Genomic DNA, 17,257 nt, shown 5'->3' with positions numbered 1-17,257 from the left:
TTTCTGTTTGATGAAACTTAAGTTCAGAGAAACTTCACAATTTGTCCAAAGTTGCACTGAAATAACTGAGAGAACCAGGTTTCTAACTTAGGGCTGCCTGACTTAGCAGCTCTTGCTCTTAACCACTACACCAAACAATAAACTGACCGTCCCTGCACACTGCCACCAACACCTACTGTCCAGCTCACTGCATTTATTTCCAGAATGGCATTGGAAATACTTCCCCTTTCTTTCTATTTTAAAATTTCATGTCTACTTACCTTTATTTTCCTACAATAAACATGCATTGTCCTTGTAGTAAGAAAAGGTCTTTAAAGATATTTTTAATGACTTAAGACAAACATAATCAAGATATGAACAGTTCAGAGTATCACCAGAATGATTCAGAGGAGAGTGTCTGGATTAACAAACAAAAGCATCTAATTTGTGTGACAGGTATGTCCCTCTAGTCAAGACAAATAGATTGAACTCTCACGGTTGATGATGCCTGCCATTAAAAAATGTCCAACTAAGCGCCCCCGACCTGATTCTGTACTCTCCAAACAACAATCTGATTATAATTTGACTTCCCATGTAGACTTTCTCAAAAATGTTCTTTTTCTCAAAAAAAAAAATTAAAAAAAGAATGTGCTTTTGAGTACTGGAATGCCACTCATAAGATATTCTCTTAAGAACAGAAGCTGTCTTGGCTACATGATAGCAAAGGCAAATACATAATCCAATCTTTAAGCAATTATAGCATAAAGCACAAAGCATACAATTTCATTTTATCCTAGAAATATCAGTCTAAAACTGTTTCATAATAAATAATGAGAAGATAATTGATAATTGAAGTGCATTGTTTACAACATAGGAGCTGAAGGGGACCAGCCCTTAAATTTCTTTTTTTACATCATTTTTTTCTCCTTAAAAAAGTAATTATCTCTACCATCTTGGAAGAATCTGTCATTTGGTGACATATACTTTTAGAGTTCATCTGGTATTCATTTTACCATGGAAGAGCCTGGAATAGCATTATTCTAACTAACTTTCCACAATGCTGGAAATGTTCTCTATCTGTGCTATATGATTTTGATAACCACTAGCCTTATGAGACTACTGAGCACTAGAAATGAGCTTAGTGTGACTGAAGGATAAATTTTATTTAATTTTGATTAAAATAACCATATGTGGCTACTGTCTACTATATTGGACAGTGGTGCAGGCCTAGAAGAATCTTCAGATATCATTTACATTAACTCTCTTTTTAAGAACTGAGAAAACTGAGGCCATAATCCACAGCTTACCTCTGGCTAGTCATTAAGATAAAACTGCACCTTGAAATTCTGCAACACTGTTGCACCTGATACAGAGTCTATGTCCATTGTTCCAAGATCTTACCTGGAAGTAGTTGCAGTGGGCATAGGTAGAGGCAGTGGGAGTAACACAACTACTGAGAGCGTCCATGTGGGTAGAAGGAGAGCAACACTGTAACACAGCTGGAACGAATCCAAAATGGAAAATCCATCAACCAAAATAAACCTCTACAGCATTCAAGGTAGTCTCCTCTTTCATATTTGGAAAAAAAAAAAGCTTTCCTTTATGGGTGCAATAAAATACATTTAGTCCAATTAGGTGCTACTGTTTGTTGAAAACATGATAACAAATTAATTTTAAAAGTCACTTAAAAGTGTCATGTCTACTTTTATAAATGATTTCTTTAGCACCTAAACATTTTGTTACTTTTCTCACCAGTTATTTTTATTAAAGGTAATTTCTTTTTGCTGAAAATATCAGAACATATTTGGAATTCCCAAATAATTATTTCAATCATTTTAATAGTACCAAACATTTGGAGGAGAATGTGTTCTTAAGGATAAAATACTTATTTTATCCTTATCATTACACAATATATCCTATCATTCCTTTATTCCTATCATTACACAATATATCCAGTGAGAGAATGCATCCATCTATGTAAGAAATGTTTTAACCATTTTAGACAAGTGGCTAGGAATTCAGATTCTAGTGTCAGGACTGCCTGGCTTTGGAGCCCAGATCCAAAAATTTAATAGCTGCAAAAATTTGAGCAGGTAAATCTCTTTGGGTTTCAGTTCCTGCATCCAATTAAAATAGGGGTAATAATAGTACCTACTTAACATATTTGTTGTGAGGAATGAATGAGTTAATATGCATAAAGCACTTAGAATAGTACTAGCATACAGTAAGCAATAGATAAATAAATAGCCAACTGCTATTATTTTAGCTAAAAAAATACATTTTCCAAACATACTCTTATGGCTATGATACCATGAAAAGACTGAACTCTTTATATGGGGATACATAGTTACACTTACAAATGCAGTTTTAGTAATAGATTGAGTCTCCTCTTTTCCAGAGAGAGACTCTCCAGAACAAATGAGAACCAGTTATTGCACCACACCTTTGGATTAAGCAGAGGATGGCATTTACTGAGCACCTACCACATTGCGGGCACAGTACTCAGTGCTTTACACATGTCGTTTCATTTAATCCAAACGACTGAATGAGGAATTGATATAACTTTACAAAAATAAGGAAACTAAAGCTCAGAGATATTAAATAATTTACCAAAAGTCACAAAGCTGGTAGTAATAGGTGCACTAATCAAACTCCAAAGCACATGCCCTTGAGTATACCACAATACTTCCCTAATCTTTTCTTTTTCCTAAAATGTACATTTTAATTTTACTTGAACTCTACTTGAATATTTTTTTTAAAGACTGTATTTCTTTTTAGAAAACAAGGAAGGGAGGAAGAAAGACAGGGAGAAAAACATCAATGTGTGGTTGCCTCTTGAGCGCCCCCCACCGGGGACCTGGCCCACAACCCAGGCAGGTGCCCTGAATGGAATAGAACCTGTGACCCTTTGGTTTGCAGGCCAGCACTCAATCCACTGAGCTACATCAGCCACAGTTCTACTTGAATATTTTTAAGGTGTCTTTATTATAAGGTGCAACTTCCTCTTTTAATGTCCACATTTTTTGTATTTCCAGTATGCTAACAAAATTACTAAGTAATCTCATTCCATAATCTTTGAGAGTAAATTAATTCAAGGATTGTAAAAATGTGTTGAAATGTATTTGCCACCATCTCCATTATTGACTAATGATATTTAAAATGTCAGAAGTTTATAAAGGTATATGGGAAATAAGTATTTTCTTATTATATTAATGTGCCATTTAAAGCTTTTAAATTTTTCACAGGAAAGGGAACACTTGAAATAATGGACAAAATCCTAGTTCAGATACAGATATTACAAATTCAAGCTGTTGTTACTTCCAGCATAGGTTAGGCAACAGGTTCTCACACTGTATCCTTAGAGATTATTCAAATGTACAATTAAAGTGTTTTGGATTTGAATTTGGTTTCCCAGGAGATTTGAAAGCATAAATATCCTAAGAAATAAGTTAAATGAAAAAAAGCCAAACATCGAGGAGTCTGCAGGGTTTGCCAAAAAAAAAAAAAAAGCGTACTTTTATTCTAGAGTTTTAGCAGCTAAGGAAAACCAAGCCCCCTGGTGGCAGGAAAAGACTCAGTCAGAAGCCACCAGTGTTTCATTAACAAATCAATGAAAGGTATTAGCGTTAATTATCTGATATTGCTATGTCTGACTCCATTGGTTAACAACTACATATTTAAAATAGTTGTTAAAAGTATACTTCAAAATGAAGTGTATTTTGTTTCTTGGAGAAATAAAATAGAATATACAACAGAGAAAATATTTGTAGTTGATAGCTGATTTTGGTATCTAAGGAAATGTCAAAATAGTGAAATGTCCTTCAAAAGATCCAGCAATGCCCTGGCTGGTGTGGCTCAGTGGGTTAAGTGGGTTGAGCATTGGCAGCCTGCTAACAGAAAGGTCTCCAGTTTGATTCCTGGTCAGGGCACACGCCTGGGTTGTTTGCCAGGTCCCCCAGTTGCGGACACGTGAGAGGCAAACCACACATTGATGTTTCTCTCTCTTTCTCCCTCCCTTCCCCTCTCTCTAAATAAAAATAAAATAAAAAATCTTTTTAAAAATAAATAAAGTGTCCAGTAACAAAAAGAAAGTAGAAAGGTATCTCATGAAAAAAAGGACTTGAATAGATAATCCAAAAAAGATTCCTCAGTGGCTATTTCCTTACCAGTGCAGTCTTACTTTGTATAGTCAACAAAATAGAACAAAGCCAGGTACTAGTAAGCTTACTGAATAAAAAAACCTAGCTATAGAAATGCAACTGTCTCCTTGATACATGAAAAATTAATCTAGTGTGTATTATGAGTTTATTACTATGTCCTAAAACACATTCTTCTGCATAAGAAAGTTCTGGTGTCTTCCTGAAGGCAGTGGTAAGCCATTAAATTGCAATTAGGATAATAAAAGTAGAATAATGAACAAGATTCTATTTCAGATAAAGCTGATTACATTTTTAAAACAATTCTAGTATTTTAAAAAAGCCAGATTACTAAAAATTATCCAAAGGTGAACTTTTTCAAATGAAAAATAAAGGTAAAAATTTTCATCCCCACTATAGGTTAGGACAAGTTCATACACTTTATCCTATGAAGGTAACTCAAATATATAATTTAAATGCTTTGAACTTGAATCCACTCCAGAACAGTACAATGTCAACAGTGAGAATATGCCAGATATAAATGCTCAAAAGGAAAAACATCCTACTGATAAATTTAATTTCAGGATAGCAACTAGAACCCCAACATCTCATTTATGATGAGGTGAAAAAAAGGTCACCTGGGCACACACGCAAAAGAACTGAAAGCAGAACAGACGTTTGCGCATCCATGCGGCAGCATCATTCAAATAACCAAAGGGCAAAAGCAGAACACTGTCAGCAGATGGATGGACGAACAAAATGCAGTACACACATACAATGGAAAACCATTTGGCATTCATAAGGAAGGAAATTTTGACACATGCTATGACATCAATGAACCTTAAAGATATTATGTTAAGTGAAATAAGCCCATTACAAGACAACAAATATTGTATGAGTCTTGAGGTTCCTACAGTTGTCAAATTCTTCAAGACAGAAAGTAGAATGGTGGTTGCCAGGAGCTAGAAGAGGAGAATGTGAAGTCAGTGTGTAATGGGTACGGAGTTTCAGTCATGGAAGAAGAAAAAGTTCTGAAGGTGGATGGTACAACAATATGGATGTATTTAATGCCACTGAACTGTACACTTAAAAATGGTTTAAATAGTAAATTCTAGGTTATATATAGTTTACCTCAATAAAAAGAAAGGCAAGTAGTAATTGTGCTTTTGTTTAGTTTCTCCTGACAGCTGAAGAGAACTGCCTGGTGTGCCTATGCCAAATCCTTCTTTCCCTAAGAACAAAATCGGGCCTTTTCAGAGAAACCAACAACACCGACTACCCGAGCATCAGAATGCTCTTTACAACTGTAAAGATTCTGTATTTCTGCACATTATGCAGGATTAGAAGCCTAACAATCAAATTTTGGAATTTAAATGTACTTTAAAATAATAAGCAACTTTTTGCCCAAGAGTCAATTCAAAAATTTTTAAAACAATGATATATATTTTTCAATAAAAAATTTTAAAATCATATGTACCTCGGAGGAAAATATATATTACAAATTATCTAGCCTTTAAAGTATTAATATCTAGGCTCATTTGAAAGACAGCTTTTAAACTATTTCATCCTTTATATGTATAGTGTTTTAAATTTTATAGTCTGTTCATATACATTAATTCATTCAATCCCTGACCCAAACAATTGTTGCCACTTTACAGAAAGGGAAATTGAAGCTGAGTGATATGAAATAATCCACTGAAGGTCATGGTGGATGATTAACTGCAAAGCTGAAACTAGAATTATTTCATTCCATTCAATAAATTATTTATTAAGGGCCCAGCACAACCAAGCATTATGTTAGGTGTAAGCAGATATGGAAACGAATTAAAGGGACCCCCACTGTGGCAGCTGAAGGATGTTCTCTCTGCCTGAGCAGGGTGGGCCAATGACCTAGGACAGTCCCACTGCCACCAGTAGCATAGAAGGGAAGGTCCCTCCACCAGTCTCTGTTGTCCACCCTGTCTGGGAGTAACTAACTCTGGGGAAGAGATATACCAGGAAAGAGCCCCTCAAAAGCAAAGCAAAACAAAACTTACGTCTTTGTTTGGGAGGCAGGCAGGAGGGCAGTAGAGCACAGTGCCCAGAATGGGCGACAGAGTCAGTTCGCCCTGCCTCTGCCTAGTTGTGCTTTGGTTTCCTAAGCTATAAAATTAGGATAATTATATTTCCTATTTTATGAGGTTGTTGTGATGATTAAATGAATATTTGGAAAGTACTCAGAACAGTGCCTGGTTGTAGTGATTGCTATATAAATATTTATTAAATAAAATATGACATCTACATATTGCTAGTCACTGCTTTGAACTTAAAACTTAACTTGGAAAAATGGCAAAGTTGATTTTGAGTCAATTCAGCATTATATTAGTTAAAGGAAAAGAATTCCTCAATACAGGATTCTCTCTATAAATATGAATATATTAATATTCCTATATTTGTTCAAATATATAGAGAATGAGTAAAGAGGTCTAAAATGAATTTTCTTAAGATTTTATTTATTTATTTATTTTTTTAGAGAGGGAAGGGAGGGAGAAAGAAAGAGAGAGAGAAACATCAATGTGCAGTTGCTGGGGGCTATGGCCTGCAACCCAGGCATATGCCCTGACTGGGAATCGAAACTGTGACACTTTGGTTCCCAGCCCGCGCTCAATCCACTGAGCTACGCCGGCCAGGGCTAAAATAAAATTTTTATTAAAAAGGGAAATTAAATTACAGCAGCACATTGTGAAAATAACATCAGAGGAAAAAAACCTGAATTCAAAAAGATAGGGCAACGAATACTGGAATGAAAGGAATCAACAAACACTGGATCTACCACATTTTGTCTTTGAAGAAGTGATAAGAGGGAAAAAATGTAAATGAGCTAGCAAAGAAAATATACACTCAAGAGAGGAACCAGAAATGTAAAAAGTGATTCAGATGAGTCCTTTTATAAATCAGTCGACAATTTTTTAGTCTTCATGTTTCATTTTACTAGAGAAAACCTATGAAATATAATAAAATTCAAAATTTACTGGCTATACCAGATCCAAGTTTATTTTCAACATAAGTAACTGTTAAATGAAATTGGATGTTGTTTTTTACTAAAATTTGATCAAAACTTCAAGTCATATAAGCTCACTTTGAAAGGATTTAACTATGACCATTTTCCAAAATTAGTTACTGTACTAGGACTTACACAGCTGGGTTTGGGAGTGCTTGTTATCCTGACTCTGAGAATAATATTCTATTTAACTTTGGGAAAGTTATTTGTAACACTCTTCATAAATAAGTACTTATAAGTTATTGGTTAAATTGCTTATTACTTTTTGCTTGCTTTATCTAAAGCTTGAAAGAATTAAGTACCTATACAGTATTTTTATGGCAGTTTCTTTTCCATAGTAGGTCTTTTGTATTTAACAGTATAATTTTTTGTTTGTGTAGTACTTCAGAATGCTCAAAGTTGTTTGCCTACATTATATCACAGAACTACTCTATGTTTTAGAAGTCTTCATGAGATCATGAGGTTTCTTATTCTCATAACCTCCGAAACCCTGTAATCATTTCAGTGATCCCTATTAAAGAAGACAAAACAAAAATTCAGGTAACACAAGATTCTATTTCATGTGCACTGTATACTCTCAAAACATCGGCAGCACTTACTTGTCCTTTTAATGTTTCTTTCCTAGTCTTTACCTTGAACTCTTGGAGACAATTTTCGATTTATAAATTTATATCAAGCCCTGGCTGGTGTAGCTCAGTGGATTGAGCGCGGGCTGGGAACCAAAGTGTCCCAGATTCAATTCCCAGCCAGGGTACATTCCTGGGTTGCAGGCCATAGCCCCCAGCAACCACACATTGATGTTTCTCTCTCTCTCTCTCCCCCTCTCTCTCTCTCCTTCTCCCTGCCTTCCCTCCCTAAAAATAAATAAATAAATAAATAAATCTTTAAAAAAAAATTTATATCCAAGCTAACAAAATATTATAAAATAACATATCCTAAACCCTAATAATTTTAACAAATAGTATTTCTATAATGAATGAATAATATTAACTGTAGTGTTTTCTGATAAATAACATATAATTGGTTCTCATAAAATTTGGAACTAGGAGTTTCCAAGAAGATGGTTTGGAATTTGGAATAATTTTCCCGTAGAAACAACATCACACAGGCCAGTTCGACTCCTGAGTCAGACTATAACCATCTTTACCTTAAGTATAGGACTAATGGCAACATAGAACTTAACCACTGACCACCGTACCTTAAACGTCCATTAAAAATGCCTCCAAAATTCAAAATTGGAAGGCCAAGCACATTTCTACATCTCCCTACTACAGTCCTTCCAAATTTCAACTCCCCAGAAGTTTTTGAGTCTTTAGTTAAAGTTTAAGGAAGAGGGTTTGGAGGGGGGTTAGTAAAGGAAACAGCAACATTTATTGGTAAAAGGAAGGGAGGTAAGGTTACTGTCTAGTTTATGGGCTACGGAATATACAGCAAGTGTTAGGAAGACACAGACTGCATGTATGTATTCTACGAATACGGGGAACACAGCCAATATTATAATGTAGGTAGCCATGCCTACTCTGTTTATTAAAATACTGGGTTAAACTCACTAATAAAAATCTGACCCTATTTGGTGCTATACATAAGATATATAACTTATGAAATTGGTTATTCTCTGTTTTTAAAGATCACATATATACTTTTGTTCTTCCATGAAATAGCTGACAATCTGGAAAAATACTTGGCCTCAACTTTTTTCTATATAAAAAGATTAAAAAATTAATTTCAAATAGGCAAAATAATTAGAAGTGCTAAATCATCCTTACTCCATATAATCCCTTCCCCCTTTTCTTCTCAATCCATCCATGAAAACATTAGCTCAAAAAATCTATAAAACCCAATTTAATTTAAAATCTGGTTTTATTATTTTAATATTATTAAAGTTAAATGCTTTGGGAAAATAAAGCAATCTCTTTTATAGCTATATTTAGGTAGAATGCAATGAGCTCATAGTAAAATAATATAGTTGGATATTACAGCTAGAAAACAGTGAGTATTATTACCAGTAGAATAGTTACCAAATTTATAACTTTTAAAAGGCAACAAATTATTTAATTCCCTTATCTAATTTACACTTTCCATTTATTTTAGCTTTTAATGTCATCCTACCTGAGAGAAATGGTCTAATAAATACCTCTAGAAATTGCGTCCAGATCTACATATTGTGAGTAAATTAATACTCCTAGGGTTTTAATTCATAAGGCAAAGGAATGCTCCTTTCTTCTCTCCCTGGTCTTTTCTGAAAGCCCTGAGCCTTGTCTTGTTTCTGTTGCCCATTTCACCACTGTGTAAAGCATACTACATGATGAAACGCACACTACAGCTATGGTGCTTCTGCAAAACAGAATATACAGTTGAATAAAATGGTAAGGCTATTACCTTGCAAAATGTTATTTCCTCCCCCTGCCCGCCCCCGCCCTAAAGACCCCATAAGCTAAACAGATGGTCACTAGCATAAGGAATCTCAATTAGGGGCTTGATATCTACCAGTATGTCTTCAATGCCCTTGGTAGAGATCTAAGTCACTTGTCATTATCAAGTTCTCCTCTCTGCTGTTCCCCAGTTCTTAGTTGGCTGGAATTAACATTTCGGGGACTGTACTGTCAAACCATGCCATCATGTTTTTACTAAAAGAATATAATTTAGCTTTAAAGGATGGAGGGCATGCTCTTTTATTAAACTTCATTACTAAGATAATAAAATGATTTCATTATGAGGTAATCTCACCTATAAAACTAAAGATATATTAAATATTTAATATGGATGTAATTTTTTAAAAAATTTGTTCTGTACCAAGGACAGAGCTGTAGTAAGTTTCAGTGTATTAAGTCTTAATTTCATTACTAGGACATATTTTGAGGATACAAAGTCTCACTAAAAACACAGAGCAACAGAATTTCACAACCCTTAAGAACACGTGAAATTTTATATATTACTTAAAAATGTCTTGATGAGAAATCTCTGACATTTCTTAGGTGCATATTCCTAGTATTTTTGTTTAAGCATGAAGAAATGCATTTAAAAATATAAATGCTGCTTATAAAGTACCTTAAGAGAGGCCATTGAACTTGAATTTCTCATACCTGTTGGATAGTAGGCTTGGGAGTATTGTGCTGAGGGTGTGTAGTTACTATATTTTTGGGAAGAGCTGACCATTGTTTGAGGACCTTGCTGAACATGTACAGATGTGGTGCTGGGCTGCAGGGTATAGGTAACTTCAGTTGGAAACCTCTGCAGTACAGGAAATGGAACCCCTTTATCTGAAAAAGTGGGAGACGTTTCTACTTGTCCTGGGTGCATTCCAAGGGAGTTCTGCCACGTTCTAGGAGGAATCGGGGTCCGATCTAAACCTTTCAGAGGGAAAGTATTGTGGTTGTGGGATGAAGTTGATACGTAGGAATAAGGAGACAGGCTATCTCGCCGGAATGACCGATGAAATTGTCCTACAGCCACTGGTCCTGCATAAAAAAGGAAGAGCACATTTATTAACTTTACACTGCACCACTGGATGCAGGAAACCAAAAGACAAGAAATACATACTGCTTTTCACCTATGAAATGTTGAGTTTTCAGTCATTTTAACACAACAGAAATTAAGCATTATAAAAACAAGTTCAGAATCCAGAATATAAGGTTATACATATATTGCTGAAAAAATAAACTTTTGATTGAGTCTCAATATGACTGTCATAAAGTGGCAAAACTCTAAAATTAAACCAAATGTTAAATCAAATTTATTCAATGTTAAAAGCCTTTTATAAATTATTCAGTCATCTTACCTTTGACCTCAGTTGATTGACCCTAATTTTTCCAACCTGTAAGCTACTTCTTTGACAGGGGTGTCAAACTCATTTTCACAGGGGGCCACATCAGCCTCACGGTTGCCTTCAAAGGGCAGAATGTAATTTTAGGACTGTATAAATGTAGCTACACTTTAACAGTTAAGTGAGAGCTTGGAGCTGCCGCAGGAACCAAAAAGGTCTCGGGCTGGATAAAACAAGGTGGGGGGCTGGATTCAGCCCGCGGGCCTTGTTTGCCACCTGTGTCCTAGAAGCTTCAGAAATTCCATTCTGTCTTTCAGATAATTTAGGGACCTTTTTAACAGGCACAAAAATAAGCACTCTACCATATATATATATAAAAAAGAATAAGTCTAGAACAGGCCCTGGCCAGGTAACTCAGTTGGTTAGAGAATCATCCTGATATGCAATGTTGTGGGTTTGATCCCTGGTCAGGGCACATAGAAGAATCAACCAATGAATGCATATGTAAATGAAAGAACAATATGATATGTTTCTCTCTCTCCTTCTTTCCCTTTCCTCTCTCTAAAGTCAAAAAAAATTTTTTGAATATGGGACAAAAATTATAATACCAAAAAGAAATTTAATGTTCTTTGCTCCCTTTCAAACTTTTTTAAAAAATGATGATCTTTGCAGAAAAGTCAAGCTTGAAAATTTTGACTTAGTTCTCTTCATCCCTTAAATCAGTCAATAGTTTTCCATAGTCATTTTTTTCTTCAGAGTTTCTCTAGTAGTGTCCCTTCCTAGATATCAGTGATTCTCAAAAACTAATTTACATCTGAGTCACCTGGAGAGTTTGTTTGTGAAAAATCCACATACTCAGGCCCAGAAATTCCGATTATTTGCTTTCTTTTATCTAGAAAAGTAGAAAGGAATTGAAAAGAGGATATGAGGAAGAGAAAGAGCTGTATAATAAGGAAAAGGAAAATATAAGTGTTATAATCTGGACTTATTTTATAGAGGGTCCTTCTTGAACATAAACGAAGCTAGCCCAATTTATTCCTAGAGAGGACTTTATGTATTAAATTATGTGATTCACAAATGCCATTCAATTTGTGTTATTAAACCAATCTATAGAACAGAGGGAAAGTCTAATGTAATGCTACTCATCTGTTAGACCACATGGTGAAAAATGGTACTCAAATACTTACTTGTTCAAATAGTTAACCTGTAAACCCATTCTATAGGTTATACACCATTCATTTTATTTCTATGGCGTTGGGTTCCTCCAAAGAATAAAGTATTAGGGAGTATTCCTAACTACTTCTGGCTTGGCCCTACCTGACTCAAATTGAGCTTTGCTCAAATAAACTCTTATAGAAGTAATAAAATTTAAAGAAGCATCAATGCCAAAAATAAACAAATATATACATACAAATATACACAAAAAATTCTGGAATCTTGGAAATCAAAAGCTCTAAACCTAATGAGGAAAAAACATCTTAGTTCCAAAGATTGTACTTAAACGATGTCACTCTTAAAAACTACTTTTCCTTTTTTCCTTCAAAGTACAAAAAATAGTTTTTATGTTACTTGACTAGCAATTCCATATATATACACACCGTGGAACTCACCACTGACAATTCTTTCTTCGTACACCTAGAAACACTTTTTGCTGTTCACAACAGGTATTTCTGAGGTCCAAAACTACCCATCACTTGATTTTTCCTTGGATGTTTCATATACTAAAACTACATATTGCTACAGTGTGCAACAGCTCACTAATCCTTTTTCTACCCTCTTTAAAGTTAAGATGTTGATGAATTTTCAGACTGTCAATAACTTAAGCAGCTAATTAAAGAATCATCTACCTCGATTTCTCAATTTCTGGTTTAGATATGAATTAAAATATAAAGTCTATTTCTATCAAGATAAATTCTGAGTGACGGCCATATATTTATGTATTTTAGATGCTGCTAAGAGAAAATCACTGTTAGAATGAGAACATGCCTTTAAATTTGTTTTTTGAAATAAAAATCTACAATATGTTCAGCTTTTATTTATTCTTCTCTTTAGGAGTACTTCATAGCATTCTACTCCAACTTTACAGATCATCACCTATGTCTTCAGAATACCTTTAAGATACATTTGGCAAAGTTTAACTCCAGAATTCGGGAAATGTAAGGCAGGATGAATTTCTGTTCTTAGAAATTCTGTATAAATGAACTTGAACAAATAAATCTCCAGGAAAAGAACTTGCCTCTTGTCCAAAACCTGCCTCTTGAGAGCCTGGTAGCCCCAGGCAAAGAGGTTAACTACTGCTCAGACTTGTTATGTTACTTAGTTTAGAAAGTTTTTTTTTAATTTTTAAAAATATTTTATTTATTTTTAGAGACGGGAAGGAGGGGAAGAGAGAGAGAGAAACATCAATGTGTGGTTGCCTCTCATGTGGCCCCCACTGGGGACCTGGCCTGCAATCCAGGCATGTGCCCTGACTGGGAATCAAACCTGCGATGCTTTGATTCGCAGCCCGAGCCCAATCCACTGAGCCACGCCAGCCAGGGCCTAGTTTAGAAAGTTTTAACAAATATTTTTAAAATTGACCTAAAAACAAAGTAACAAAAGTGAACAAAAAGAAAAAAGAAAAAACATGTCATCCTCACATTTCTTATCAAGACAATCTCAAAAAGTAAAAAGGACAGCTGGCTCAAGGACCTAGATAAGAGAACTAGATCCTAAAACAGGATTGTACTGTAAAAGAGAGATCAGTACTCAAACCCTCAACTGAAGTAGAAAACCAAAAACAAAATGGAAACTAAGAAGTAGCAGTACAGTCAGGCATATAACCGAAACAATTCAAGCAGAATAAAAATTAAATGAGGAAAAATAGAGGAGCAAGGACTTAGAACATGGAATTAAAGCAAAACAAAACTGGGCCAATATTCTTGAACTTAGAATTACATTCCACCGTAACTAGTAACACTGTTCCCTAGTGAACCAAGCCTGAGGTAAGCAATCCACATCTGACGCACTTTATGCATATACCAACAGGTAGAATGGTAATCAATCAATCAATCAATCAATCATGAAAACTACAATAATCTAGGTATACATGGATTGATGTATTATCTACACTGAAAAGATATGAATTGCATGTTTTTCAACAAATAATCTTTAAAATGCTGGCCAACTAAAACAAAAAGTGAAGAAAAGCAGATCCTAGACAGCTCTTGTGTTTCTTCAATTAAAATGGACTCTATCCTTAGAATGCAATTAGACTTAAGATACATGAGGGGAAAAGAAAGTCAGAGAAGAGGGAAAAAGAAAGTCAGAGAAGAGAAAAAAGTGAGCAAGAGTTGATTTTTACGTTTATATGTATGCATGTACGTTTCTTTGATTGAAGTGGTTAACCTAATTCTCTCAAGAACCCATCTTCCAGTCTTTTCTCCTTATGCTCATCGGATACAGTCTGAAAGACAAATATCCCCGGGAGAGTCTGCCAGATGGATGCCGTGGTATTGTCTCCCATTACTTTGCGCCATTTGATTTCCCACCAAAATCAATGGCCACCATGTGGAAGTAGCTTAATATTCCTTCAGAATTCCTTTAGAACATTCCTATGCCACTGCTACTTTTCCAACTTGTTACTAGAACTCTAACCTAATCCCTAATCTTCTAAACTCCACAGACACAACCTAATCCCTTCTAAATTCCAAACCGACACAGTGCTGCCTCATTCATAACTCTGGGCTTAGGTTAAATTGAATACAGTATTACTTTCATTTGTGCATTTTTAAAGTTTTCCAAAGCAAAAGTAACCCAGAAATCTTTACGTTAAATCCACGTTAACATGCTGAAAATGTTTCTATTACTCTCCTAGTTGAAGGTAAGGCATGAATTCTCAATATCATATCCTGTTACTTTCTTGGAGTTCATACCATAGATCCTTAAACAGAGAAGGGGAATACTTCCACTCTCACCTTCCTGGAAGAAGGGGAAGATTATCAGAAATCAAGTTTATAAAATAATTTTCTATCAGAGAATTTCTGAACTTTTAGTAAATACATTTTTATAAATACAAAGTTTTTCACATACTTAAAGTTTATAGCCAATAGTGAAAAATTCGAAGGCCACAAATGTGAGCCTTCTAAAATTCTTGGTAACTAAAACTTGACAGCTGTAAAGCAAATTATTTTCTCCTTACTTGTGTCCAACCATAACCTCTTAAAATAAGTATCAGCTCTCACTAGCTACAGTGAAAGAACTGTTTAGCCAATTCATCCCACACAGGAACAATATCTGGTAAACAAGAAAAATATATTATTTTTTGCTCTTAAGATACTAAACAATGTCTTATCGTTCTATGCATCACCTGGGGCCTATAATATGACTATTGTCAGAACACTTCTTCCAAGATTTCTTAGTTGTGTCAGTGGGTGGAAGATGGCATGTCTCTTCGAGGACACACTTCCACTCAAGGTACCTCATTCACTTTTCCTTGGTTGGTATAAATGGTCTTAAGTTTTCCTTGGAAACTTGGCTGTGACTTCGCTCCTTCCTACCTTAACCTTCATCATCGTCTCACCCTGCACAGTAACTCCATTCCGCTCCCATCAGAGCGAAGAAGACCCTTTTGTGTTTCCTCCAGACCCGGAGCTTCAACAAGGGGCCGCTTGCTCTACGTGCTCACGGGTCTCAAGAGGGTAAGCTATGGTCGTGTGGAGTTCAAGAGGGGTACGGGAGGGGTGGAAAGAGAGTGGAAAGCATTGCCCCTTTGGCTGCTAGTGGACACAGAAGGGACTGAATGCCTACGGCCTCTTTCCAGAGGAGGTATTGGCACCAAGTGGGTGCCTGCGCGGGTGAGAACGATGCGGGAGACGCGCCCTCCGAGGATCCTGGGCGCGTTCGGGATACCTCCAAGCTGAGGGCGTGCGACAATGTATTGGAAGTGGCGGTTGCTCCCTGAGCCCATGTGCCCTGCGGTGGGCGAGGAGGCCCGACGGGACTCACCGTGCGGCTCGGGCCGGGGCCCTGAGGGCGGCGACGGCTCCTGGTGCTGCAACGGGGAGGTGGAGGCCGAGGCGGAGGCGGAGGCCGCGGAGGCGGAGGCGGAGGCCGACGTGATGAGGAGCCGCTGGAAGCGGTTGGGCGGACGGCAGGGCACCTTCAGGCCGGCCGCCAGCTTGGCCTTGTTGGCGCTGGTGAGCCTCTTAAGGTGCACGAGCAGCTGCGGCTGGTCGCGGCGGAAGTGCGGGCTGTGGAAGTGGTGGAGCGGCCCATCGCCCGCCGGCCCGCCGCCCCCCGGCCCCGGCCCGGGGCCCGCCGCGCCCGGCCCGCCCAGCACCACCTTGCGGAAGCCGTAGAGGTTGAGCTGGCGGATGAAGCTGGTGAAGTTGGTGGTTTTGAACAGCTCCGGCTCGGTTCCCGCACCCCCGACGCCCCCGCTGCCCCCGGCGCCCCCGCTGCCGACGCCGGCTCCTGCCCCCGGCGGGCTGAGCAGTTCGGCCTCGAAGAGCGGCTGGTCGATGAGCAGCCCCTCGCCGCGGCCGTCCCAGCGAATCGAGCGGTACCGGGGGCTGTTCACCAACCGCCACAGTTTGGCGGGGAAGTTGTTGGGGTTGATGGGGGTGGAGAGCAGCGTCTCCTCCATCGCCCCTGCCTGGGCCCTGGGCCTCGCCCCACCGAGTCTGGCTCTCCTGCCCCCGTTCTCGATCCCCCAGGCCTTCGCTTCGCCCTGCCCCCTCCTGCTAGCTCCCGGCCTCCACGCACCTGGGGACCGTTGGCGTACGAGCCCCGCAGCGCCTTCCAGCGCGCCCAATGGGGCCTCGAGTTCCCACCACGCGCCGGGAGGAGGCGCCAGCAGGCCTGCACCCCGGGCGCGGCACCCCCAGCACGCCCGGCCCGCAGGGTGCGGGTCGCTTCAATCACCTGCGGCAGCGTGGGAGGAGTGGGACGTGAGGGAGGAAAGTCACACTCCCACGGACTGCCACCTTTGGCTGGAAATTGCTGCCTACCAGGTAGGGTTAAGTCCTCCAAAGGAACGAGCCCAATTATCCACGACGGAATACTAAGATTCCTTTACTTCAGATAGCCAGCGGGCGGGCGGGGATTTAGAATTTGGAAAGGGTGCATTTGGCAATACAAAGTCAATCGTTCTTGAGAACAAAGGGCCTAACCAACTCAGTAGTCTTAGTACTAACAATTGAATTGTTCACCTGTCCAAATAAAAATGGTGATGGTGGTAGGGAAGTATCCTGAGTATACAAATTCACCTTTTAGAGGGCATTTTATATATTTTTGAATTCACTTTTAAGCCAAGGTTTTGCTCACTGCAATCTACTCAAGGTGGGGATAAAAACTGAG

At 37.9% G+C, this 17,257-nt stretch overlaps 1 protein-coding gene across 1 annotated transcript in view; it reads right to left on the bottom strand.

Moving 5' to 3' along the window:
• HSF5 (heat shock transcription factor 5) overlaps positions 1-16,613 on the bottom strand; it is a 36,111-nt gene extending 19,498 nt beyond the window's left edge. The window contains exons 1-3 of the mRNA XM_028521524.2: positions 15,905-16,613; positions 10,239-10,613; positions 1,381-1,478 (exon numbers count right to left, since the gene is read on the bottom strand). Coding sequence (XP_028377325.1) covers positions 1,381-1,478; positions 10,239-10,613; positions 15,905-16,544 — 1,113 coding nt within the window. The 5' untranslated portion in view covers positions 16,545-16,613. The remainder of the gene's footprint in view (positions 1-1,380; positions 1,479-10,238; positions 10,614-15,904) is intronic.
• Positions 16,614-17,257: the final 644 nt, after the last annotated feature.

This window comes from Phyllostomus discolor, chromosome 8 (genome assembly GCF_004126475.2).
Source record: "Phyllostomus discolor isolate MPI-MPIP mPhyDis1 chromosome 8, mPhyDis1.pri.v3, whole genome shotgun sequence".
Taxonomy (NCBI): Eukaryota; Metazoa; Chordata; class Mammalia; order Chiroptera; family Phyllostomidae; genus Phyllostomus; species Phyllostomus discolor.
This window is presented reverse-complemented; position numbering and strand designations above follow the sequence as displayed.